The 26810-nt window shown below is 36.1% G+C and overlaps 1 protein-coding gene and 1 non-coding gene across 2 annotated transcripts in view; both read right to left on the bottom strand.

Annotated features, from left to right (window-relative positions):
- LOC101604224 (sodium/hydrogen exchanger 2-like) overlaps window positions 1–26810 on the bottom strand; it is a 132616-nt gene that overhangs the window by 79885 nt on the left and 25921 nt on the right. The window contains exons 4-6 of the mRNA XM_004669608.2: window positions 16847–17064; window positions 14654–14850; window positions 2854–2943 (exon numbers count right to left, since the gene is read on the bottom strand). Coding sequence (XP_004669665.2) covers window positions 2854–2943; window positions 14654–14850; window positions 16847–17064 — 505 coding nt within the window. The remainder of the gene's footprint in view (window positions 1–2853; window positions 2944–14653; window positions 14851–16846; window positions 17065–26810) is intronic.
- On the bottom strand, window positions 6325–6429 carry LOC123456918. The gene has a single exon (XR_006634780.1). It is a non-coding gene; the product is annotated as a U6 spliceosomal RNA (small nuclear RNA).

Below are 26810 nucleotides of genomic sequence, written 5' to 3'. Positions count from 1 at the left end.
GATGTAAAGCATGTCCCTGGCCCTTGGAAAACTTAGAAAGAAAATGGAGAGTTATAACATAAAGAAGCAGGAATAAACTTCAAATTTAGCACATATATATGCATGAATTTAACAAGAAAACAAGTTTGGAAAATAAATAGTAAAAGGTTAGAAAAGACATATGAAAAGGTTCATTGTGAGATTGGCTCTGAAGAAATGGAAAAATGAATCATTTTGTGTAACATTAACAGCATGAGTGGAATGTATTGGAAAAATAGGAAACTTTGTAAGCAAATTATTTTAAAAAGAGGGCTGGAGAGACATGAGTTAAGAGTTGGAAAATAAACCTGCTAGCAAAGGGTTTGAGTATTAAGATTGATGTTTAATTAAATATTGCATGATAAAATTGTATAACTTGAATTTATATATGAAGAAACAATCAAATAAACCTCATCTGAATGACAGTCTACAAATATATTTTTTCAAAATGTCAGTGCTATAAAAGGCAAGGGGAAGCTGGAAAGCAATTTCATGTTAAAGGGAGTAAAATACGACAACTAGATGAAATGCATGATTAAAAATCAGAAAACAATATTGTAAAATGTATTGGGATATTATATTAAGTACTACTTTTGTATTGAATTAAACCTGCCTTAATTGGATAGGCTACTGCTGATTATGCGCTTTAATGTATTTTTTTCAGAAAATACTAATCCCTGCTCATATGTACAGGTATGCATTGTCCATATGTCTGCATTTTTGTCTAAACTGAATCTGAAATGGCAGTAAAACATGCACATATAAAAACAGAAAATTATAAAGAAAAAAATGGCCAAACAAAAAATTACTAAATCCAAGTGATGTTATGTACGCCCTTATTGAAGTCTTTCAAATTCTGTAGGCTTAATATTTTTAAAAATAAAATGTCTCAAAAAATAAAATAAATTTTTCAGAGAACATTGGTATGCATCTATAATCCTAGAACTAGGCAAGGAGAGGTAGGAGGCCCAAGAGTGTAAATACAGTCTTTGCTACACAGAGTTCAAGGACAGCCAAGGCAATATGAAATAAAGTGTCAAAAAATGAAACAAAATTAAATAGAAAACAAAAGTAACTAAAATTTCTTTCAGTTCTTTATAAAAATTGTGTCAATAAATTATGTCCTACAAATATACTGTAAATTATGCTCATTAAAATCATCCCTCCTATGTCATCATAGGTAGAAAACATGATTTTTCACAAAATAACTTAAATGTATTATTAAATTATAATAAAAAGATAATGCAAGTTTCTCATTACAACTTGAACATCAAGTATTAAATTTGAAGAAAAGAATGTAGAGTTAAATTAGATTTGCATATTCTTAGATGTATAATCACGAATAAAACATATGCTTTGTAAGTAGAAAATCATTATCTGAGCACGGAACTTGTTCCGGAAAATTATGGGCTGTTGATCTCAGAAGAAGGGTAGTCAATAAACCCCCTTCTCTTTGATTAAAATTCATAGTGTATATTAATAAAGCTAACGGTGCTGGGCATGATGGTGCATGCCTTTAATCCCAGCACTCATTAGACAGGTGGGAGGATCACCATGATTTCGAGGCTACCCTGAGACTACACAGTGAATTCCAGGTCAGTCTGGACAAGAGTGAAACCCTACCTTGAAAAGCCAAACTAACTAACTAACTAACTAACTAACTAATAATAATAAAAAACTAAGGATATATTAAAATCATTTTAATAGGCTTCTATCTAAATATTTCTATTGTTATATATTTACATTAACCTATATAAATATCAATATTTCAAATTCTATTTCTATAAGAAAATAAAAGCAACTATCATTAAGTTTACACCTTTAAATTTCTCTGACACTCGCCTTATTTCTAATATAGAAGTGAATAATGTTCCTTTCAACTCTAAGTTTTTCAGAAAGCCTTTTTCAAAGGGTATGTTTTGCAATTAAATTATTAAAACGTTCAATTTTCTAACCCTTCAATGACACAGAAACCCTCACCAAAGGATAAAAATCCCAAGAAAAGATTTCCAGTAGCATATAGATTACACAGTTCAGCCTGTAGGTAATTGTTTTATAATACCATATAAAATTTAACTTGTGACTTGAATAATTTATTGTAGTATTAATATTTAGTATAATAAAAAGCCAATGTATCTTATGATAATTTTATGTAAACAGTGATAATTGTTATTATTCATTTTAGATAGATCTTGAATGGTAAATAACCATTTTAATTTAATGATTGGGAAACCAAAGCCACAAAGATGGTAATATGAGAAGCTGGTTGGCAACAAAGCAAAGGCAATAATTCAGATACTTCATCAGAATTGGTTTCTTAACTTCAAACTACAGATGAGTGCAAAATAGCAAATAATGATGCAGAATGAAGAAAATGATGCCTCGTCCTATTAGGAAAAAAAAAATAATGGAAAGATCATCTCAAAGATTATTTCCAGGAATTGGGGAGCTAGCTCAGTCAGAATGTCATGCAAGCATAAGGACCTGAATGTGATCCCCTAACCCATATTTTTAATGTCCTGAGCATGATGGCATTGTTAATAATCCCAGCACAGGAGAAGTAGAGACATGTGAATTCTTGGGAGTTTCTGACCAGCCAGCCTACCCTAATTGGTGAGCTCCAGACCAATAAGAGACCTGTCTGAAAAAGAGGTGGACAGTGTTCCTGAGGAATGACATCCAAGGCTGTCCTCCAGCTGATACATAAGAATATACATGTACACCTAAACACACACAAACACATACAGGTTCACAACAGCACACACACATACACATGCAAAAACAAGGATTATTTCTATTCAACATGATCACCTAGGAGTTCAAAAGACAGCTTACCCTCATAAGGATTTGTTCACTCACAGTTGGGGTGGTCTCCCTTCTCCTTGCCACATCTAGTAAGTCAACAAGAGGACGGATAGTCACACCCTACAAAATGACAAAACAAAAGATCGGATTAGTTTCATATGAAATTAGTAATGAATATATTCTCATGTGTGCTTATGGGTGTGCATATGTGTGTGTAAATAAGTAGGTCCATATATTTTAATCTGGCCACTAACAAAATTAAATGTATAACATTATCTTCAAACTCACGGGGATCTGCTGGGTAGATGGCTCAGTGGATAAGGTACTGTCACAGGTTAAGTTCTCTGTTCACCCACATAAAGCCAGTCACATAAAGTCATGTAAGCATCTGGTATTTGTTTGGAGCAGCAAAAGACCCAGGTGTGCATATAGATGCACACATATATAAATATTTTTTAATTAAAAGAAAGCCAGGCATGATGGTGCACACCTTTAAACCAGCACTCAGGAGGCAGAGGTATGAGGAGTGCCATGAGTTTGAGGCCACCCTGAGACTCCATAGTGAATTCCAGGTCAGCCTGGGCTAGAGTGAGACCTTACCTAGAAAAACCAAAAATAATAATAATTAAAAGAAAAACTCACAGGGATGATTCTGCATGAAATAACCCAAACCAAAAAGCTGTCACTGTTTTCTTTATGAAGAGGTCAATGTGAAATTATATACAAAAATCTGTACTACATTATAAAAAATCTAACAAGAAAAGATCTAACATTTTATTTAAAAAAATAGAAATAAATACACAGCACCAAAATGATGCAAGAGATTTTCGTTGAAATGCTTGTCAATAATATGAGACACACTATTCCTGTAAGATTTCGGTGTTCATTCACAATGGAGGAACAAGATGGACATTTTCTTATATCTAAGACTTTATAGCAATGTGGGAGAGGGTGGAAGCAGATAAAGTGAAGGAAGAGAAGAGAGAGAGAGGGTAGAAGAGGACCTAGTATGCACACACCTGAGTTGGGATAGCTAAAAAGAGAATGAGAATGAGGAAAGAGTTATATGGAGATAAAAAAAAAAAAAAAAAAAACTGCCCTAAGCGGGGAGTCTTTGATGGTGGGCAGAAGTAGGAGCTGAGAAAAGCAGTCTACCCTTCTCTTAGCCCATAACAGGAGCCACCATGATCAATTCTCTAACTGCTTCAAACTGAAATGGAATGTTGTGCTGAGATGGAGGCTTCCCAAGTTCAGGTTGTCTGAGTCAGGGACCCACATTTGTATTGCATCAGAAGGATAAGGAATTCCATGTAGCATACTGGAGCAATCTGGATGTGTAAGGTTAGCAGAAGGCTAGGATTTGAACTGGATATTGAGGAATTAAAAACTTCTTTTTTTGGGGGGGGGAGGGTTTCGAGGTAGGGTCTCACTCTAGCCCAGGCTGACCTGGAATTCATTATGGAATTTCAGGGTGGCCTGGAACTCATGGTAACCCTCCTACCTCTGCCTCCCAAATGCTGGGATTAAAGGCGTGTGCCACCATGCCAGGCTTAATTGACAACTTCTATTAAAAATAAAAGAATTGTCTTGCTCAAACATGAAATAGTTATTCTATTAAGAAAATTGCTATCTGGCTGGAGAGATGGCTTAGCGGTTAAGCACTTGCCTGTGAAGCCTAAGGACCCTGGTTCTAGGCTCGATTTTCCAGGACCCATGTTAGCCAGATGCACAAGGGGGCAAACACGTCTGGAGTTCCTTTGTAGTGGCTGGAGGCCCTGGCGCCCCGATTCTCTCTCTCTCTATCTGCCTCTTTCTTTCTATGTCTGTCACTCTCAAATAAATAAATGAAAATAAACAACAACAACAACAACAAAAAAGAAATCTCCGATTTAGGACTACTTAGAAAGAAGAAGAAATTCTGTGAAATTGAGGAGGGACAAGAAAATAATCCACTCAATTAAATTCTGCTAACAACTTCCATATTAGCACAAAAGAAAGTGCCCTAACTTGAGCTGAGTGTGGTAGCACAAGCCTATAATCCCAGCACTAAAGAGGCAGAAGTAGGAGGATCACCATGAGTTAGAGAGTTTGAGACTTCCCTGAGACCTCATAGTGAATTCCAAGTCAGCCTGGGCTAGAGCAAAACTCTACCTAAAAATAAAAAAAAAAAAAAAAAAAACTTGAAAATGTAGAGCTCACTGGAGACGTCGGCAAGTTGGCAAAAACAAATTAAGTAAAGCAATAGGGATATTAAAAAATACAAACTGGGCTGGAGAGATGGCTTAGCGGTTAAGCGCTTGCCTGTGAAGCCTAAGAACCCCGGTTCGAGGCTCGGTTCCCCAGGTCCCACGTTAGCCAGATGCACAAGGGGGCGCACGCATCTGGAGTTCGTTTGCAGTGGCTGGAAGCCCTGGCTCGCCCATTCTCTCTCTCTCCCTCTATCTGTCTTTCTCTCTCTCTGTCACTCTCAAATAAATAAATTTAAAAAAATGAACAAAAAAAATTTAAAAAAATACAAACTATTATTGGTAGATATGATACATGGAAATAAGTAGATGAAGATAGGTTTCTTGAGTGCACTCAAGATAATAACCCTGTATAACATAAAAGATCCTTGCAGTTTATATTACAGATTATTGTTCATAACAAAACAACTTCTAAAGACAGAAAAACGTCCTGAGTAATTAGTGACATTTAAAAAATTAGAAGGCTGGTCAGGTCTTTCAGATGCAACTCTAGTCCTCTTCCTTGAAGAAAAATAATGAATGGCTACACAGCCCTTTCCACTAAATTATGGGCAAAACTTTTTAAAAAATTTTTTTATTTATTTATTTGAGAGTGACAGACACAGAGAGAAAGACAGATATAGGGAGAGAGAGAGAATGGGCGCGCCAGGGCTTCCGGCCTCTGCAAACGAACTCCAGACGCGAACGCCCCCTTGTGCATCTGGCTAACGTGGGACCTGGGGAACCGAGCCTCGAACCGGGGTCCTTAGGCTTCACAGGCAAGCGCTTAACCGCTAAGCCATCTCTCCAGCCCTGGGCAAAACTTTTAAAAAGACATATTTTATTGGCACTAATCTGCCTGAAGCACTTTGTGAAAATTAATTACGATTAAGTAAAATATAGTATGAACATTTTTACAGGTCAATGAGTTTTAATTATTAAACAAAATAAAACTGTCCTATAAATATTTTAAGTAGATAATGGTGTATTTTAACCACTAGATGGTGGTGTAATGACATGAGAGTTTCTCTAAGGTAAAAATCTGTTTTTGGAATCATCAAATAACCTTCTCACATACCCAAAACACCAACGCCCCATTTAAGCATAACAAACATAACAGTGTTATTTGAAATAACAGAGGAACTTTTAATGTAAAATGATGACATCTCTGGGAGGAAAGTGCATGAGAATATATGGGGAAAATGTAAAACCTATGGTAAATTTGTGTGTTAGATATAAAATGTAGCTGGTGAAAGTAAGAATATTTATATTTATGTTTAGTATGGAGTACTTCATAAATTTGTACGTCATCTTTTCTTAGGGCCCATGACAATCTTCCCTATACCATTACAATTTTAGTACATGTGCTGCCAAAGTGAACATAGCATTAAGAATTTTAAAAGATGGGGGATGGAAATTAATTCCTTAAGTTTTATTTTGAAGTGCTCTTTGTCTTTCTGACATACTTTAAACTGAAATATGTTAGGCTTCAATTAAAAAAGAACTATTATTTTTAGTTGACAATACAATTCATTAATTTGAAGATGAGAAAAAATGTTGAAATTATGAGAAAAGGGTCAGTTCCTATGAAATCGCTTCATTTGATTTAAGAAAAATAGCTATTTTGTTTTCAGGAAGGTTGAGGAAATGGAATAAGACAGAGGCTGAAATTCTGTGGCAATTTTTTCTGGAGATACACCAGATTTTATAGCTACTCATAGTCCAAACTACCATCATAAAAGCCAAGGAAACCAGATAAGAGACTAAAGTATATGATTTTTTTTTTTTTTTTTTTTTTAGTGTGGTAGGGAGAAGACTGTCACATCAAAGAAGGAAGGCATGAAGAACTTGCCCACATCACATCTCTGCCCACTTGAAGTAGTGCAGAGTGAAAACACCCTGTTGAAGTCAGAAAGAAAGAATTATGTCCAGACTTTAGACTCGTGAACTCCAGCAAATAGAACCCAACAGCTCCATATTCAGGGAGAGCTCAAAGTCAGTACTTTTTCTTTTTTTTTTTTTTTTTTTTTTTATTCTTTTTTATTATTATTATTTTATTTGAGAGTGACAGACACAGAGAGAAAGACAGATACAGGGAGAGAGAGAGAATGGGCGCGCCAGGGCTTCCAGCCTCTGCAAACGAACTCCAGACGCGTGCGCCCCCTTGTGCATCTGGCTAACGTGGGACCTGGGGAACCGAGCCTCGAACCGGCGTCCTTAGGCTTCACAGGCAAGCGCTTAACCGCTAAGCCATCTCTCCAGCCCGCAAAGTCAGTACTTTTAGCTTGGCCTTAGCACTAAACATAGACTGCATAGTGGTAGATCACACTCAAGTTTTGACTTATATATCACTACCAGCTTTAGAGTGAGTATGATACACACACACACACACACACACACACACACACACACACACTTCCTGAGATTGTAGATCCATGTAGCAGTTAGATGAAATTGCAACTAAACATACCTTAAGCCTTGCTGACCAAAGGACAGTCTTACCATGTGTCCCTCAGCCTTGGACAGAATAGTTGTCATCAACCCAGTGATTACACCACTAGTCCTAAGAATTTGAAATTGCCATGGTATTAAAGAAATTGACCAGCCTCTGCAGCTGTGCCCTGTGGCTACAGGAGAAAGATGTACTTCCCAATTCTGATACATCAGTCCCACAGCTCTATCAATATATGCATATTCTCTGGTTTTTATTTCATGTTTTCTGTAAATTACAACACTGCTATGATCAAGGAGGAGACATACTGATAATTTCTCCCTCTTCAGTTCTGGCCAAAAGTATATATAAATACATTTTCCATATCTCCCTATGTACTATCCCAGCTTAGCTTAATGCACTTGATTGTTCAGGTCCAGAGTCTGGCACCATGACTTGGAGCTCTAATCAAAACCTGTTGTCTTGGGCTGGAGAGATGGCTTAGCGGTTAAGCGCTTGCCTATGAAGCCTAAGGACCCCAGTTCGAGGCTCAGTTCCCCAGGTCCCACATTAGCCAGATGCACAAGGGGGCGCACGCGTCTGGAGTTCATTTGCAGTGGCTGGAAGCCCTGGCGCGCCCATTCTCTCTCTATCCCTCTATCTGTCTTTCTCCCTGTGTCTGTCACTCTCAAATAAATAAATAAATAATGAACAAAAAATATTAAAAAAAAAAACCTGTTGTCTCTTGGGGCTGGTTATTTTCACTCTCAGCATGGTACTTTGTAACTCCTAGGACCACCGTTATATGCTCACAAGAAGAGGCTCTAAAAGTCCCACAGTGCCAGACACCTGAGCCCCACTAAGACGGACTTTTGTGGCTTGCATCTCTGCCAGCTGTAGTATCAAGTTAGAACAATCCTGAAGTAAAATTTATCCTTATGTAATATTGTCTTGGAATGGGCTCCTGAGAAACATCTCTACCCTTCTTAAGATTATGAAATTTCCTGCAGCTAAAAAGGAAAGTGGGACCTAGTTTAATACACAAATAGAGACTAGTGTGCCTATAGGACAGACTCATGATTTAACCTGCAACATCATCAACTGCTGTGTTAGCCTTGATGTATCCCTGAGGATGTGAATGTCCTGGAGGTTGTGAGGCCGTGGCATGGTTCAGGTTAAGCACCAGTATATTTGGCAAAAGGCTCCCTTCAGCAACACTACCCGAAGTTCATGTAACATAGAATGGGGTAAAACCACATTTGCTGGGATGAAAACAAGGTAGTGATCATAAACACGAAAATTTCCCCTGGAACTTATAGCTAGCCTGATGAAATATAACATGAAATGGCTTCTTTTGGACAGAGCCTATAAAACTGCTCCAGTGTCAGAGGCAGACACATGACCTGAGTCCACCAGAATTCTATTCAGGTTCATATCATCTGTGGCTGATTCCAATGACCTAAAGCACTGAGGAAAACTCCATAATAGCCCATATAAGTGTGGGCTTTGGTCCTAACCTAGTGTTGTCATAGGCTTGGTGGGATGTGGGCTCAGAATGTGAGGCAACTTTGTAGCTTTGTTGGTCACAGGTATAAAACAGGATGCTCAATCTAACCCATCTATGATAACTCTGTCAGAGCCAGGCAGAACCCTCAAATGTCTGATAATAGACCAGTACTTCCAGATGATTTATGCAGGCCTACCATGGCTCGAGGGAGAGGCTTGTGTGAAAATGCTCCCTTCAGGTACTCTACTGTTTATTTCTAAACAATATACCAACAGAGGTTTTGGGATTTTTCCCTTCTTATTGAAATAGTGACAAATTAAAAAATTGCAAATGACTAGTAAATCTGGACCTGGGTGCCATCAGTAATATGAGTGAATATGAATATTGACTCAGAGAAACTAAGCATCCAGATTGAAATGTCTGGAAAGGAACCAATCAATGCTGGTTTATGAAGAGATAACACCTAATCCTTCAATAACCAGATAGTGGTGCACACCAGCAAGTATCAGGATCAAGAATTATGACCTCACCTAAAACTCAAAATAAACTAAATAGATAGTAATCAATATTGGAGAACTCTCAGATAATGAATTTGAAAAAAAAACTGTTTTGAGGTTACTAAATAATCTCTAAGTAAATACAGAGAAATGTTTAAATGCACTAAAAGAGAAACTTAACAAAGGCATGGGAGCAGTAATTATTTTAAAAAGACATACTACAACTAAAACATACACACAACCAATAAAAATATGATAGAATGCATCAATGCCATAACAGATCAGACAGACAGCAATTAATGGATTTGTACCAGGCTATTTTTTATTTATTTCTTTTTTCTTTCTTTTCACAATTTTTATTAACATTTTCCATGATTATAAAAAATATCCCATGGCAATACCTTCCCCCGCACTTTCCCCTTTGCAAATCCATTCTCCATCATATTATCTCCCCATCTCAATCATTGTAGTTACATATATACAATACCAACCTATTAAGTACCCTCCTTCCTTCCTTTCTCTTCCCTTTATATCTCCTTTTTAACTTCAGGCTATTTAAACATACAATTAGAAGATAAAAGAATGAGGAGGAATTAAGGAAGCTTACGGAAACTTAGGACAGTATTAAAAGCAAAGATATTCAGGTTTTTGAAGTCAAGACAAACTTGAATGAATATATATATTATATATATATATATATATAATATTTTATATATATTCACTTATCAGCAGCAACAATAGCAGAATACTTAACATACCTAGAAATGGATAGATGTAAATATACATGTTCAACAGATCAGATTTACCTTTGTGGAGTCTGTCCCAACATATCAAATACATAAACTCTAAAAGTTGGAAATATTCTCAAAGCTTCAAGAGAAAAGTAACAATATCTCAGGATGTTCCAATTCACATGAGAACAGACTTGTCAGCAGTAACCTTATAACTTAGGAGATAATGGGATGAGATTTTCACAGTAGTTAGGAAAAATAATTGCCAATCAATAAGTGTAGATAGAAAGGCTGTCTTTTAGAAATGAAATATCAATAGGTTAACAACCAGAATTTTATAAAAATATATCTTCACCACAACTGCTCTACAAGAAATTCTAAAGGCAGTTCTGCAAATTGAAAGGAGACATTAATGAGAAAGTAAACATATGAAAAGTTTTTACAAAAAGACACTTCACTGGACAAAGGCATCATTTAAATAAATTCAGAGTGGTTTAATATTGGAAGCATGGTATAGAAACCATTCATATCTTTAATATAAAGAGATAGGCAGGGCCAAGGAAATGACTCAGTAGTTAAAGGCGTTTACAATGCCTGAGAGCCTGAGTTCCATTCCCCAGCCACCCACATAAAGCCAGATGGACATTTGTTTGCACGAGCAAGAGATCCTAGCATGCCCATAAGCGCGCGAGCACACACACACACACACACACACACACACACACACACACACACACGCTGAAACCTTAAAAAGACCAATCCTCAGCACATTAGCTGGCCATGGTGGCGCATGCCTTTAATCCCAGCACTCAGTAAGCCGAGGTAGGAGAATTGCTGTGAATTTGAGGCCAGTCTGCGACTACAGAGTGAGTTGCAGATCATCCTTGACTACATGGAGACCCTGCCTTTGAAAAAGAAAACCAAGTACATTAATATGTAAAGAGATGCCAATAGAGGAAAATGTAATGCTGAATGTCAAAGATTCAAATCATGGGAATTAAGGAGTACTAGTATCCTGGGTCCTTGATATAATCTTTGTGGGGGCTTGTGGCCTTGTTTTTCTCTTTATGATCATGTTAACCTTCCTTCCAAATTAGGTTTGGATAATACAAAGAGTCTTTTTGTAAACCTTATAGTACGACAAAATAAAACCGAGAGCAATCACCTAAGTATATTTTAAGTTATAAGGAAAATTAAAGTTAAAATTTACAGGAAAATGGATAAAAGTTTGGGAAAATTGTACTGAAAGAGATGAGCCATGCCCAGGAACACACAAATCACATGTTGTTTTTCATATGTAGACGCTTATAGGGTTCATTTTATGTTATAGAAATAAGGATGAATATGGGATGTCAAATGAGATTGGACACCACAAAAAGGAAGAGGAAATGAGAATGACAGAGGGAAGACAAAAGGAAACATGTAGTATGAAAGCGGAACAGAAACAATGAGGGGGAGGAATAAAGAGAGGAAGGGACGAAGAAAATGAAGGCAGACGAGAAAGAAAAAACAAAATGAAACCAAATCATTTGTACACTAGTTAAAGCTAAATATATCCAGATGTGGTATAAGTGGCTTTTGCCAAAGTAGGAGGAAATACCAAAAGGTAGTGGGAAAGTGAACTAGAGTACACAGCCTTACTGGGGGTGGCACACACCTTTAGTCACAACACTCCCTTTAATCCCAACAGTTGGTGGTTGAAGTAAGAGGATCTGTGTAAATTCCAGGCCAGTTTGAGACTATATAGAGAATTCCAGGTCTGCCTGGGTTAGAATGAGAATGTACCTCAAAATAAATAAATAAATACAAAAATAAAGAAAATGAGAAATACAATGTTGAGCAAATGAATGTATTAAAAACAAACAAACTATGTTTTGCTTCCAAGAACCGTAATTTAGGAACATTGAGTTAGGGCAAGCTAAATTTGTGTTCTGGAACCATGGTCATTCATATTTGGCTGAAGAATAAACTACCTTTTATTTCTGTTTGAAAAATAAAGAACCATGATTTACCTGTAAACCACACAGAGAGCAAAGTCATCGTCTATGCAACTGGAACATAAAAGAAAGTGGTAGTAACCTTATTTATTAGGAGAGAAAATACACTTTAGTTCAAAGATGGTTTTTAAAAAGTCAAGATCCAGCACTTGGGACAGAGTGAGACCCTACCTCGAAAAACAAAAACAAACAAACAGACAAAAAAAGGAAGTCAAGATATGCCATTACACAAACTGGCCACTACAGTAAATGAATTTATCAAAAGCACATATATATTTACCCAATATTGGTGGACCTAAATATTATAAAAGCAATATTAATAGACCTAGCAGAGGAATAGATTCCAATATAGTAATAGTGGAAAATTTGGATACCCTACTTTAAGCAATAGGTAGATCAGATTAAAAAAAAAATTAAAACTGGGAAATGGCTTAGCAGTTAGGGCATCTGACTCTGAAGCCAAAGGACCTGGGTTCAAATCCCCAGGATGCACGCAAGCCTGTTGCATAAGGGGGCACTCTCACTCCTATGGGCTAGAGCCCCCGGAGTGCCCATTCCTTTTCTCTATCTGTCTCTTTCTCTGCCATATTTAAAGAAGAAAAATGGATTTGGGGGATCCAAAAAACAATCAATACCAGGATAGCAAAAGTAGGCTGAATTAATTAGCATAATAGACATATTCCAAACATCTCAATCAATAGCTATACAATACAAATTCTTCTCAACAGTGCATGGGGTATGCTCTAAGAAAGAGATCATGTAACTGGTCACAAAACTGGTCTCAGTAATTTAAAAAAATAAAATAAAATTGAGCCAGGTCTGGGCATGCACACCTTTAATCCCAGAAGTAGGGAAGAAGAGGTAGAAGAATCACTGTGAGTTTGAGGCCAGCCTGAATCTACATTTTGAATTCCAGGGCAGCCTGGGCTAGAGTGATAGCCTACCTCAAAAAAAAGCTAAAATCATTTTGAATATCTTTTTCAACTACAATATAATAAAGCCAGACATCAATACCAAGAAAAACATGGGAAATTATATACATATAAATATATTTTTAAAGTATACTCCTGAAAATCCAATAAATCAATAAGTAAACAAAAAACTTTCTTAAACCTATGTAAATGGAAATACAATGTTCCAAAATCAGTGAGATACAATCAAATAAGTACTAAAAGGACATTTCATAGTAATCAGTGTTTACAAATAAACAGCAGCAGCATCTTATATATAACTATTCTCTGACACTCAAAAACTATAAGAACAATTAATAAGAAGGACATTAGTCTTCAACAATAAACAAGAGTTTTTAATCTCTAAGCAGGAATAAGAAAATAGAATACTCAACTGAAGAAATTAGAAATAAGGCAAGTTGTCTTCTACTTTATGCACACACAAATACACGTCATATATGCATGTGCATGCATTCATACAAACATGAACACATATATACAGGCACAAAAATGGCATGATATTGGCATAAATATAGATACATAGAGCAATGGAGCAAAATAGATGTATGGGAAGTAAATGCATGCCTGTACAGTCCACTCATTGTCAAGGGTATAAAGAGCAGGTGGATTAAATGTACACACACATACACAATAACATATGTAATATTTGTCTTTATGAGCTTAAGTTGCTTTACATCATAATATACAATTCCTCCATTTCCTATAAGTGACATAAATTTATTCTTCTTTAAGGGTGAATAAAATTGCATTGCATGTATATACAAACATTTCTTTACCCATTCATCTATTAGTGGACATCTTGGCTGCCATGGATAGTACAGCAATAAACATGAATGTGAAAGCATCTCTGTTATATCTGTTTGATTATAGACCCTGGAGCAGTATAGGTAAATCATAAGTTTGTTCAATTTGAAGTTTTTTGCCAACCTTGCCTTTTTAACTAGGTAAAATGTATTTGTTGTGACACTGTTGGTAATAACACTTGGTAAATGGCACATCCAGCCATCCGCTAGTGATTTAAAAATGAATGCCACCTCTGCCTTTAGAAATATCCAGTTTTGTTTTTGATATTATGATTATCTCTTTTAAATGTAAACTATCTAATTTCAATTCCCTAAAAGAGAATGTTGAACTGCATAGCACCATGTTAAATGGAATAAGTCAGGCACAGAAAGAAATACTGTATGCTTCCTTTCACATGTGAAATCCAGATTTTGATTTTGTTTCTAAAAGACATGAAAATAGAAGGAGGACTCATCAGGAAGAGAATATATATATATATATATATATATATATATATATATATATATATATATATATATGAATGAAGGAGAGTAATAGATGTAGTGAATAAATTCAAAATACCTTATATGCATGCAAATAACTGTCATGATGAAAACCATTGTATTGTAGAATCAATGTATACTAACTAATGGGAGATTTCAAATTGAGCTATTAGTAGTTTATTTACCTGCACAAAAACAGTGAAGAGAATGACAACTGTTGTTGCTGCAATGAATAGCTTCTTTCTGGAAAATTCTGGGAGCAGAAAAACAAGGGAGAAGCAGATTGCTCCCCTCAGTCCCCCATAGGCTATAGTAAACTGGTCTTTTCTGGTGACTGCATTCACATGACATTTGTTCACGAAGAAAGTCAGCATAAGCACTCCTAAATACCAGTGAAGACAAGAAGCTAATTAAATATCATAAAGAAAAGCATTGTCATGGTGTCATAATAAATCAGTGTTGAATTAGATTGTGAATCTAAGGATTCATAATGAATAAAGTAAAAGCCTAGTCTAGCTAAGCTATTGAAAGGTTGGTTCCTTAAAATGACTTTTAGGGAGTTTATGTACTTGTGTTTTGAATTTGGATTTTAATTCTCCTCTGTTCCTCAGGGGGAAAAAAAGACAGTAGTATATTTCCCTTCCATAAGTCAACATGGATTCTCTAGGATATTCTGCAAATGCAATCTTCACAAAAAATATCATATCTCTTTAGTCATATAAATGCTGCTAAACTGACCCAAGCTAATGAATTAAAAAAGCTAAAGATTGTAAGCTTCTAAAGACTTTCACAGAGTTTAAAGCTTTGACATAAGTGATATTTTTATAGGTTGGGTAGATGGTTTATCAGTTAAAGGCACTTACTTGTAAAGACTGATGGCCCGGGTTTGATTCACCAGTACCCACAAGAAGTCAAACACATAAAGTGTGTCTGGAGTTATGGGAGCAGGTACCCTGCCTGGTGCACCTGTGTTCTCCCACTTCCTGTTCTCTCAAATAAATAAATAAAATATTTTAAATGTATTTTTCCACCACCCCAGAGTATTGGAGACTCTGATGATTTATGGAAGAAAAGATATAAATGTCAAGAAAGAACAAATTATAAACTTAATTTCTATGTAGACTATAAAACATAAAGTAGGAAAGACTGTTCAGTTTAACTAACAAAGTGTGATGCTTTCAAGATGAAAAATATGCCATACATATGTTTTAGTGTGAACAGTTGTTTTAATGTAAAGAGTGGACTAAGAAATCTAGCTAGAGCAAACAATAAATTCACATAGCAAATATGGATTGGGGGCACAAGGTGTCACTGTACTTCTCCATGGTATGAGAAAAAGACATAGATGGTATATATATTCCCACTGAAGTCAGCATGTGACAAGACATAGGCAGTGCTTCAATAGCACTGATGCAGACCACAAATTACAAATGTGTGTTATGATGAGGAGTTGGAACAAAAAATATGTATTGATGATTTTTATTTCTTTTTTTTTTTAAGTTGAGACAGGGAGGGGAAATAGAAGGAAAAGGAAATGAAATTTTCAGGAGAATGGATGTAAGTGAAGTAACCAAAGCCTAGAAAAAAAATATATGTTCTCTCTCATATGTGGATCCTGACTTTTAATGTTTGTATGTATATAAATAAGGAAATGTAAGAATGAGTGTAGGTTATCATTCGAGATATGAAACTATGAGAGAAAAAGAAGTGGCAAAAAGAGGAGAGGGAAACATGTAGTATGCAAGTAGAAAGGAGGCTATACTGGGGGCAGAGCATGAAGAGGCTTGTGAAACGGAAAATGGGAGAAGGTAAACAAAATTTGTTTGAAAAGACCACAATGAAACAAGTCCTTGCAGGCTAATAAAATTAAAATAAAGATAAAAAGAAACTTCTCAACCTAGCAATACAATGATCTTGTACATGAATACTTAGAGTTATAAAGGAACATTTTATCTGGTTCACTTAGTATATATTATAATACATAATATAGTTGAAATAGCAGTAGCAATGATAGTTATAGCAGGAAAGCATTTCATGATGAACTAGGCCCTGAGTCCTAAGATCATATTGCCTATTGTAATTATAACAATAACTGGGACAGCTGGTAGTATCGACACAACTAATATTTTATAGTTGAGAAGTATAAAGCCATGAATGATAAAACAACTGACAAGGCCTCATGGCTTTGCATTTAAGCAGTCCCATTTAAAGAGTAATTTGTTTTCTTGTTATTAAATATTTCTTAAAAATTGTTGTGTAAAAGCTTTTCTATGAGAAATACAGAAAACATGACATATTATTATTTTTAATGTCATGCTTCTAATATACTCCCAAGTTCTATAGCCATAGCTTTATGTAAACAACAACAGTCACCATACCTGATGTTCTCCAGATAAGACAAAATATGACAGTGAAACAAATATAAGGCCAATTCCATTCATGATTATTTCCAATAGTAGAAACACCAAGGAAGATGAAGATAAGAGTGTCACTAACACTGCTCCACATTTTCATAAAGTATTTAATAGTAGTTCGGGACTTCTGAGAAATATTAGCTTCCACATAGCGTTTCATGCTCATAGCACAGGTAATAATTCTAGTGGAGGAAAAATGTGAGAGTAGTACTTGCATTTACTTTTAAAAGAAAATTATTATATTAGTAAACATTCTTGAGGACTAAATCAGGATTTCTGCTACTCAATGTAGTTACTCTGTTCTATAATACCAAATTATATCATTTCTCCCAAATTAACATTTTCAAAGCTAGTAAATGCTTAATTTGCTTAATTTTCAAAAATGACAGTTTCTATGCCCTTTGTGTGCTGAGAACTACCTGCCTGCTTTATTTTCCTTCACACTGTCTAATGTGTCCTTTTGAAATAGCGTTGTACTGACAGATTCTAATCATTAGTTGGCAGTGAGTCACTAACAGGTAGGTGCTAAAAATGAGGAATTTATCCTAGTGGTTGCTGAAGCACTACAGTGTTATTAATAAAGGTGATTTTCAATGTTTAGGGAAGTTTTAGCCTTTTATTCTATCCACTATGCTTTCAAAATTATGCTTTTAATCCTACTGCTTAATAAGCTGTTCCAAATATTTCTCAAGAGCATGTCAACATAACTATCCATCACACAAAATGGATGCCAACCCACAAAATTTTCTTCCTGTTTTTATCCATTGAAGGGTCACACATTTTAGCAACTTGGGGAGAGGTAGGAAGAGCCAGGAGTGGCAAGAATATTGTATTAGCAATGAACAACAAAATGCTGGTTCACCATACTAATTATTTTAAAGCCATACTTTAATGAAGATTGTCCAAGTATGAGTACTGCAGTTAAGAAACACAGTGCCCTATAAAAATCTAGGAGTTGTTGCTGACATCTGTAATCATAGCCAAACCTATCAGTAGGAAGAAAGGTGGAGACAGGAGGTTCCCCTAGAAGTTGGGGTAAGGGATGGGTTGGTAAGTTGGTGAAAGCAATGGTGAACAATATAAGACTCTATCTCACTGCTGCTCTATTCATAATAACAAGAAAGTAGAATCAATCTGGATGTTCATCGACTACTGATGAGATAAAGAAAATGTGGTACATATGCTCAATGGAGTTTTACTCAACAATAAAGAAGTTATGAAATTGGGGGAAAAATTGATGGAATTGGACAAAATTTATATTAAGAGAGACCCAGAAAACCAAAATCACATTCTTTCTCATATGTAGATCTTGATTTAATGTTTCTATACATGTAAATCAAGTGACATGAGAGTGAATATAGACTAGGAATGAAAATATTATACCATCAGAAGAAAGAAGAGGTATTACATGTATTGAAAAGGATTAAATGACAGTAAAAATGTGTAAAGGGGACTATGGTGGGAGGAGGATACAAGAAAGATAGAGTATGAGAGAAAAGATAGGAAAGGAGAAACAACAAAACAAAATTTGTTAGAAAATCATAAAATTTGGGCTGGAGATATGGCTTAGCGGTTAAGTGCTTGCCTGTGAAGCCTAAGGACCCTGGTCTGAAGCTTGATTCCACAGGACCCACGTTAGCCAGATGCACAAGGGGTGCACGCATCGGGAGTTCGTTTGCAGTGGCTGGAGGCCCTGGCTCACCTATTCTCTCCCTCCCTCTCTCTCTCTCTCTCTCTCTCTCTCTCTCTCTCTCTCTCTCTCTCTCTCTCTCTCTCTCTCCCTCCCTCCCTCCCTCCCTCTTTCTCTCTCAAATAAAGAAATAAAAATAAACAAAAAATTTTAAAAAAGAGAAAATCATAAAATTTAATTCTCTGTATGTTAATGGAAAATAATAATGAAATGAGGTAGAATGTGGAGACTGAGGTCTGACAATTATCCTCTAACCACCACCATGCATGGCATGGCATGCTCGCACCTACACTCATGCATATGAACATCCACACATAAACATACACACACATACAAACTATAATAAAAACAGGTCTTCTACCTCAAGTACGACCACCTTAAAAAAGCAAAATTTCCAGAAAATGACTCTCATTCAAAGTCAGAAATTTGTCTGGGAAGAAGGCTTAGTGGATAAAGCCATTGCTGTGCAAAGTCTAAGAAACAGAGTTCAAATTCCCAGACCTCATGTAAAAAGATGCAAGTTGGGGCAAGCTTCTGTAATCTCAGTGAGCCTATGATGAGAAGAGAGGTATAAACAGCACAGTGAACTTCATCAACAGAGTTTTAAAACAAGGACTAATCAGAAAGTTGTCCTTTGATATCCACAAGTTTATACATGTGCCATGACCTGTAAATTCTCTATCCATCTATATCTGTCTATCTATCTATTTATCTATCTTCTCTAACACACACACACACACGCCCCAAATAAATAAATGAAATGAAAGTCAGAATGGTAAACTAGGAATCTGCATGCAGACTAAGGATGTGGGTTGGCTTTGGTTTTGCCCAGGGCAAATAAAGACTAAATAAACTCTTCTTAATCTTGTAATATGATGCTCTGTGGCATAAAATTGTAGGTTGCTAGTAGTTTAATCTCCCCTGGACACTAGATGATCACCATATATAAAATCCAAAGCGGAAAATGAAAAAGTGATCAACAAAGAGGCAGCTTCAAATTTCAGTTCTACTTCAATCCAGGCTCACAAAGCAGCCCAAGAAGGAAAGGATTTCCAACAGGACTTGAGTTCAGTATCCAGTCTGTGTTGTGTAGGTACTGTGACAAATTCCCCTCAGCTTCTATAGTATCAACTCTGATTTCACTGACGTTTTCCTTAGTTATTACAGACCCTCGGGGATTGCTTCACTCATGGAGGTCACGTTTTGCTCAGGAAATTCAATTAGAAGTCAAAAGACTTAAGACATTTTGAGGAGTTTAGTGTTCTTTTCACAACTAAAGATATACATTTACAATTAAAATTTACACTTGTCAAGGTTTATTTTGTGATGGCATACCTTGTAAGTGTTAAATACAATTTATCCAAATTTTCCCTCAGATTAATCTTTATGAGATCCATGTACTAAAAGGTATGAAGATAAAATCCCTTGCTCAAGGTCACATTGATAACATATCAGAACTGTCTCCAAACAGGCACAGATTAATCATCTTGATATATATTTCAAATACCCACAAGGTATTTCATTTGTGTGAAAGATGATTTAATGCTGCAAAATGTGACATGTTAAGCAGACATGTTTTAAATGGAGGAAATTAGAACTACATTTTCTTACTGATTTTTTTTTTACTATTTTTTTATCATTAGATAAATCCTGAAATTATCTGATAACCAGTATGTAAACTTTCTCTCAGAAGACTTGGCAGATCACATTCATGCATGAAGTATTAGGAATTTTTTTTTAAATTTATTTATTTGAGAGTGACAGACACAGAGAGAAAGACAGAGAGAGGGAGAGAGAGAATGGGCGCGCCAGGGCTTCCAGCCTCTGCAAACGAACTCCAGATGCGTGCGCCCCCTTGTGCATCTGGCTAACGTGGGACCTGGGGAACCGAGCCTCGAACCGGGGTCCTTAGGCTTCACAGGCAAGCACTTAACCGCTAAGCCATCTCTCCAGCCCAGTATTAGGAATTTTTAAGAATAATCTGAGGATAGTTGGAAAGCAACTCATACCATACTTTCAGTAATAGACAATTTAGACAAAAATAGAGAAAGAAGACAACTGCATGCCTGGCACTTGTATCCACTTCCCACAAGTTCACACTTACACTCTACATCTGTGAGGGACTGTACAGAGGTGGGTTCAGACCCAGGTCCCATGGGACTATGTATTTTTGTGGGTGCTGTTACAGATAATATTCTAGTCTCAGAGCAGTGCTGTAGAGAATGTCTACTAGATTTAGCATATAGGTTGAGGGTTAAGTTACTGGGCTATACCTGCTTTACAGGGAGGTAGAAACAACACTTCAGTCATGCTACAAACTAGTCTCCCTTGAACATTGCAAGTACTTCTACTGAAATGATACACATGAGGGTTTTGTTTGTTTGTTTGTTTGTTTTAGTATTAAGTCAAACCAAAATCCTGATTCCAGATGTGTAAGTCCCAATGCAGAAGTATATTAAAAAATTAAAAAATCATTGCAACTTGGCTTTCAAATAAAAACTTAATGAACATTGAGGTCTTGGAAAAGGAAGAGTCATCCAAACCCAAAATCAGATGATGGAAGGAAATAATAAAGTTTAGGGAAGAAATTAAAGAAAGAAAAAAGAAAAGAACAGAAAGACAATTGAAACAAAAGTTAATCCTTCAAAAATACAAACAAGAGTTTAATAATGGAGAACAGGCTCATTTTTAGATATGATTCTGACTTGTTTTCCAGCTCCAGCTATGGGTTCCATTCCACTGAGCAGATCAGTTAGCAAAATAAAAAGCAGATTGTTTCCCACCATGGCTGTGTGCCACTATTGCACTTGTATGAGCATCAGGTTGTTTGCTACAGAGTAGCTTAGACCATGAGTTGCCTGGTCATGTTCCCGCAGTCGCTCATGCAGCACCTTCTGGCACTAGGCTTGCTGTCTGGGGACTGACTCTCTTCCAGCCATGTCACTCAATGTTGTGTGCCAACAGCATATGGTATCTTCAGCATTAGGGTCTTCCCACCACCCTTTGATGGGTTATCAAGTGCTCTGATAGAATTCTGTCTTCTTCTGGGAAACCTTGTAGGTCTCTCTGATCAAGCGCTCATTGTGGATGATAGCCACATGCTAGTACTGGGAGTTACAGGTCAGCACCCAAGGAGCAAAAGAAGAAGATAAGTAATATAAAAGATATAGAGAGAGGAGAAAATAGAGGGAGAAAGAGAGAGACAGACACAGAGAGAAACTGAAACAGAAGGAGATTAAGGTCAGTCTGCATCATATCCTCTCCAGGGCCTTGTGCTTCAGGTGTTCCCTCTAAGGGCCTGGTGAAGGTTCATCCATTTAGTCTGTCATTTAGGATGTAAAATTTTATGGTACCATTGCCATTTAGGTCCAGTTTTGTGTCCCTCCTTTCCCCCCTTTGCCCTCCCCTCCCTCCCCACCCACTCTATTGTCCGGTTCTCAAAATGCTTGCTAGGTATGTCAGCATCTCAGGTAGATTCAGGTTAGGAGCTGTAGATGAGTGATACTATGCAGTGATTATCTTTATGTGATTGGGTGAGTTCACTGAGAATGACCATACATTTGTGGACTACAAGAGGGCCTATACACATTACATTATCTCTAAAAAATTTAAAAAAAAAATACCCACAAGGGATATATCATTTATCTGGTGCTAACTTTACTCTCCATCAGAGAATTTGCTTCTCTTTTTCAGATTGACACAGATCCTAAGGAGAGAACCATCTTGTCATGCCTCAAACGGGCCACAGCTGAAACTAAGAATCATTGGGGAAACAAGCAAGAGTGCTTCTTTCTTGGTGAACCTGGTACCAGAACAATGGTGAAGGAGATAGACACAGAGAACAATCAACTCCTACCAAACCAGATATCCAGAGACACAGAGGCTCCAAAGACCTCATCACTGAAGCAGACCTAAAATGAACCCAACAGGGCTCAGAGATATTTGTGGAAGAGTGGGGGAAAAAGAATGTCAGAGCCACACGTTGGGTCGTGATACACAGAGACATTGCCTCCTACTCATAACTGATGGTTAACCCCACAAAGCATGACCCATATTCCCCAACAAGGAGGGTCCCTGTGGAGGGGGATGGTCAGGGAAGAGGCTAACAATGGTACCATCTTGAATTTATTCACTGAGTACAAAAACTACTAAAAAAATAAAAAATGCAAACAAGATTGAAAAACTCCTAGCCAAACTAACTAAAGAAAGAAAAGGCCTAAACTTATAAAATTAGGGATTAAAAGACAGTTTTTACAACAGAAGCGATCAAATTCAGAGTACCATTGTGACAGACTTTGAAAACCTATATTCTACTAAATTTGAAAATGTGGATGAAATATATAATTTTTAGATACATATGGCCTATGAAAATTTATCCAGGTGATATAAACAAGCTAAATAGATCTATAATAATCAGTGAGATTGAAGTAGATATAAAAATTCTCTGTTAATGAAAACCAAGGCCCAGGGGAATTCACTGCTGAATTCTTCCAGATCATTAAAGAAGAAATTATGCTAATGGTCCTCAATTTATTCTATAACATAAAAAAGATGGACCATTACTAAAATGATTTTTTGAAGCTAGAATTATTCTTCTACAACTCAGGAAGCAAGAGGAAAAAAATATAAGAAACATATCTAGTATTTTCTTTGTTTCTTCAAAACAACTCACAGAGAGATTTTTTCCAGTAATTTATTTCAATCACAGATGGTATTATTTCAAAGTAATTGTCATTATTGTAGCCAAGAATTCTTACATAAATGCACATATGTGTGTATATTTTTTAATTACATTGCTTTTATTTTAGCTTCAGCTGCTTTAGGTAGATAGACTTTAAACAAATGACCAGTATTTCAAAAATATGATAGCCAGTTATCTGTTCCAAATTTTTTACAGATTAATCTTACTTTCAGGTGTAAGTTTGTGTGAAAATTTAAAAGGAGAAAGCTGATTTCCTGATTTACATAATTCACAAATAATCTGTTTTATTTGGCTAGTACAAATTTCATTTATTTGTTTTCATTTAAAAATTATAGTAATACTAAGCATATCTTAAACTGATATGAGCATTAACTGTCTTAAGTGAATTATCAAGTACTAATTAATCTTAACAGAATTCATTGTCTTATTCTTTTCATTATATTCAACAATCTCTTCTAATAAATAACATTTAGTAGCTTGATAATTATGCTCAGTTTTTTTCCACCTGTTGACATGACAGCTTCATTCTCCTTTTCTGTTCTGTGCAAAATAATTAAAGCCGTTCAGTGACAACAAATATTCACTCTCTTGGGGCAACTTGTATTTATTTGAGATAAATGATAAATGATGTAATGATATCACCAGGAAAAAGCTTCACACTAAGCATCTGCTGAAATATCATTTTATAAATATACCATGTCTCAGTTCTGGAAAGTTCTATGCTTATGAATTTGAATACCTTAAAGGAGGTAACTAATTATAATATTACCCAGAATATGATATTCACCATGAAAGAACTATAATTAAAAACATATGTTTACTGAGGTAAGTCCCAAATACTTATGTTGAACATTTAGTGAACATGTTGTGGTTCCCTCATGTTAAGGTTTGCTTCCTCAATTACTTTTGGATCAAGGTGACACAATGTCCCTATGACAGTATTTCACAATCAGAAACACAATTTTCATTTACATTGATTATTCTTAAAGATTAGTTATAATTTGTCACTTATGCTCTAATAAAGGAAGACAATTGCTGGATGAAATATGAAGCAACTGTTGTTTTAAGTTCTCCTCTTGAAAACATTTTTCATTCATATATATATATAGTTTACTTATTTATTTGAGAGAGAAAGAGGTAGAGAGAGAGAATGAGAGAGAGAATGGACTCCCCACGGCCTCTAGCCACTGCAAATGAACTCCAGATGCATGTTCCTCCTTGTGCATCTGGCTTATGTGAGTTCTGTGGAATCAACTGCGTCCTTTGGTTTTGCAGGGAAACGCCTTAACCACTAAGCAATCTTCTCCAGCCCAACATTCTTCATTCTTTTGTAGAAGTGTCATCCCCAAAAATGATCAAGAGAGGCAGAGATAAAAGTTCAATAATGCAAAACCACATCTATAGTCTGATTATTTATTTTAGTCAGGAAAACAATAGTGAAAGTGAAAAGATCAAGATCATTAAGTTGGGATGGAGAGATGACTCAGTGGTTAAGGCATTTGCTTGCAAAGCTTATCAACCTGGGTTTGATTCACTAGTCCCCATATAAAGCCAGATGCACAAAGTGGTGCACACATTTGGAGTTCATTAGTAGTGGCAAGAGATCCAGGTGCACCCATACTATTATTACCACTAGAAATATTTTAAGAAAGTATTTCAAATTGTGTCAGGAACATGACTTAGAAGCCAAAGGTGCTTGGTTGCAAACCTGCCAACCACAGTCTCATCTTCCTTAGCACCACATAAGGCTAGACACAAAGTGGTGTGCATCTATAATCCCAATGAGCCTACAGAAATGGTAGCTGGAACAAGGAGAATCTGGAAGTTTGCAAGAAGTGGTAGCATGAAAGACCCTGTCTCAAAAAGATGGAATGAAAGGAGAAACACCCCAAAGTTGCCCTCTGACAGGCACATAAGCATACACATTCACACTTACATACACTTCTATGCATATGCACACAAGTTAATAATTAAAAATATATAACTAGCCGGATGTGGTGGCGCACGCCTTTAATCCCAGCACTCGGGAGGCAGAGGTAGGAGTATCACCGTGAGTTCAAGGCTACCCTGAGACTCCATAGTGAATTCCAGGTCAGTCTGGGCCAGAGTGAGACCCTACCTAGAAAAACAAAAACAACAACAACAACAACAACAAAATATATATATATGACTACTTGGAATTGCTGATATTTGAATATCTACTATATTCTAATTACTTTTCATACATTATTATAGGTAATCATCACAATAGCCCAACAATAATACATGAGCTACAAATAAATTCAATGGCCCAAGATTAAATAACCAGTATGTTACAAAGCAGAGATTTGTACTCAATACTGAATGACACCAGAGCTTACTATCTTTCATTGTATAATTCCATTTCATTTGAATGAAAGAAAATAATCCTGCGCATATATGCCTATTTTTCATGGTTTAAAAAGTCCTTAGCCGCACAAGGGGACACACACCTGTAATCCTAGTACTTGGGAAGCTGAGGCAAAAGAAAGTGACAGGTTCAACACCAGTCTGGACTATATAGTGCAGTGAGACTATATTTCATAACAAAACAAAAAATTATCAATATTAATATTTTTAAAGTATTATTTTAAGCACTTCAAGATTGCATTTAAAAAACAAATTCAAAAACAAAATGCACAAATGATATACATTAGAAAACTTTTCAGGCATTTTTTTATTCCATATACTGCTCATATGGTATGATTTTCCATTATAAAATAACAAACTGAGCCAGGCATGGTTATGGTCTCTTTTAATTCTAGCACACAGAAATCAGAGGTAGGAAGATTGATGTGAGTTCAAGGCCACTCAGAGACTACATAGTGGATTCCAAGTCAGCCTGGGCTAGAGTAGACCCTACCTCAAAAAAATAAAAATAAAAATAAATAAAAACTATAAGGTCATATAGTAAATATATAGAGAAATTGTTTCAAACTACTATTCTCTCAATTGGCTAGAATTATAATCTGCAATTTAGAACACCTATCAAAAATGCCTTCGCCAGGCTAGAGAGATGGCTTAGCAGTTAATGCACTTGCCTGCAAAGCCAAAGAACCCAGGTCCGATTCCCCAGGACCCAGATAAGCCAGATGTACAAAGTGGCGCATACATCTGGAGTTTGTTTGCAGTGGCTGAAGGCCCTGGCCTGCTCAGTCTCTCTCTCAAACAAATGAAAATAAATATAATAAATAATATTTTTAAATAACACCTTGTCAATCACCAGCAAAAATCAGATATGGTTCATGATTTTGTCTCTCAAAGCCAACAAAGCCTATCTGAGTCAATTGAATTTGGCTTCTTACACTTTGACTTTGTCTATATTCTAATTTGGTAACAAATTTATCAGTATTTCAAGGTTTTCTGTCTTTTCCTTTTTCATTACTTTCCCCTCCACTATGAGGCTGTCATACAGTACATGCTATATATATCAGGGGACTCTTATTCATCAGATTCTGGCCTCTAGTTGCTCCTTTTATTTTCCCTTCTCTTTGCACTATAAAATTCAAAAGTTTCAT

Source organism: Jaculus jaculus, chromosome X (assembly GCF_020740685.1).
Source record: "Jaculus jaculus isolate mJacJac1 chromosome X, mJacJac1.mat.Y.cur, whole genome shotgun sequence".
Classification (NCBI taxonomy): domain Eukaryota; kingdom Metazoa; phylum Chordata; class Mammalia; order Rodentia; family Dipodidae; genus Jaculus; species Jaculus jaculus.
This window is presented reverse-complemented; position numbering and strand designations above follow the sequence as displayed.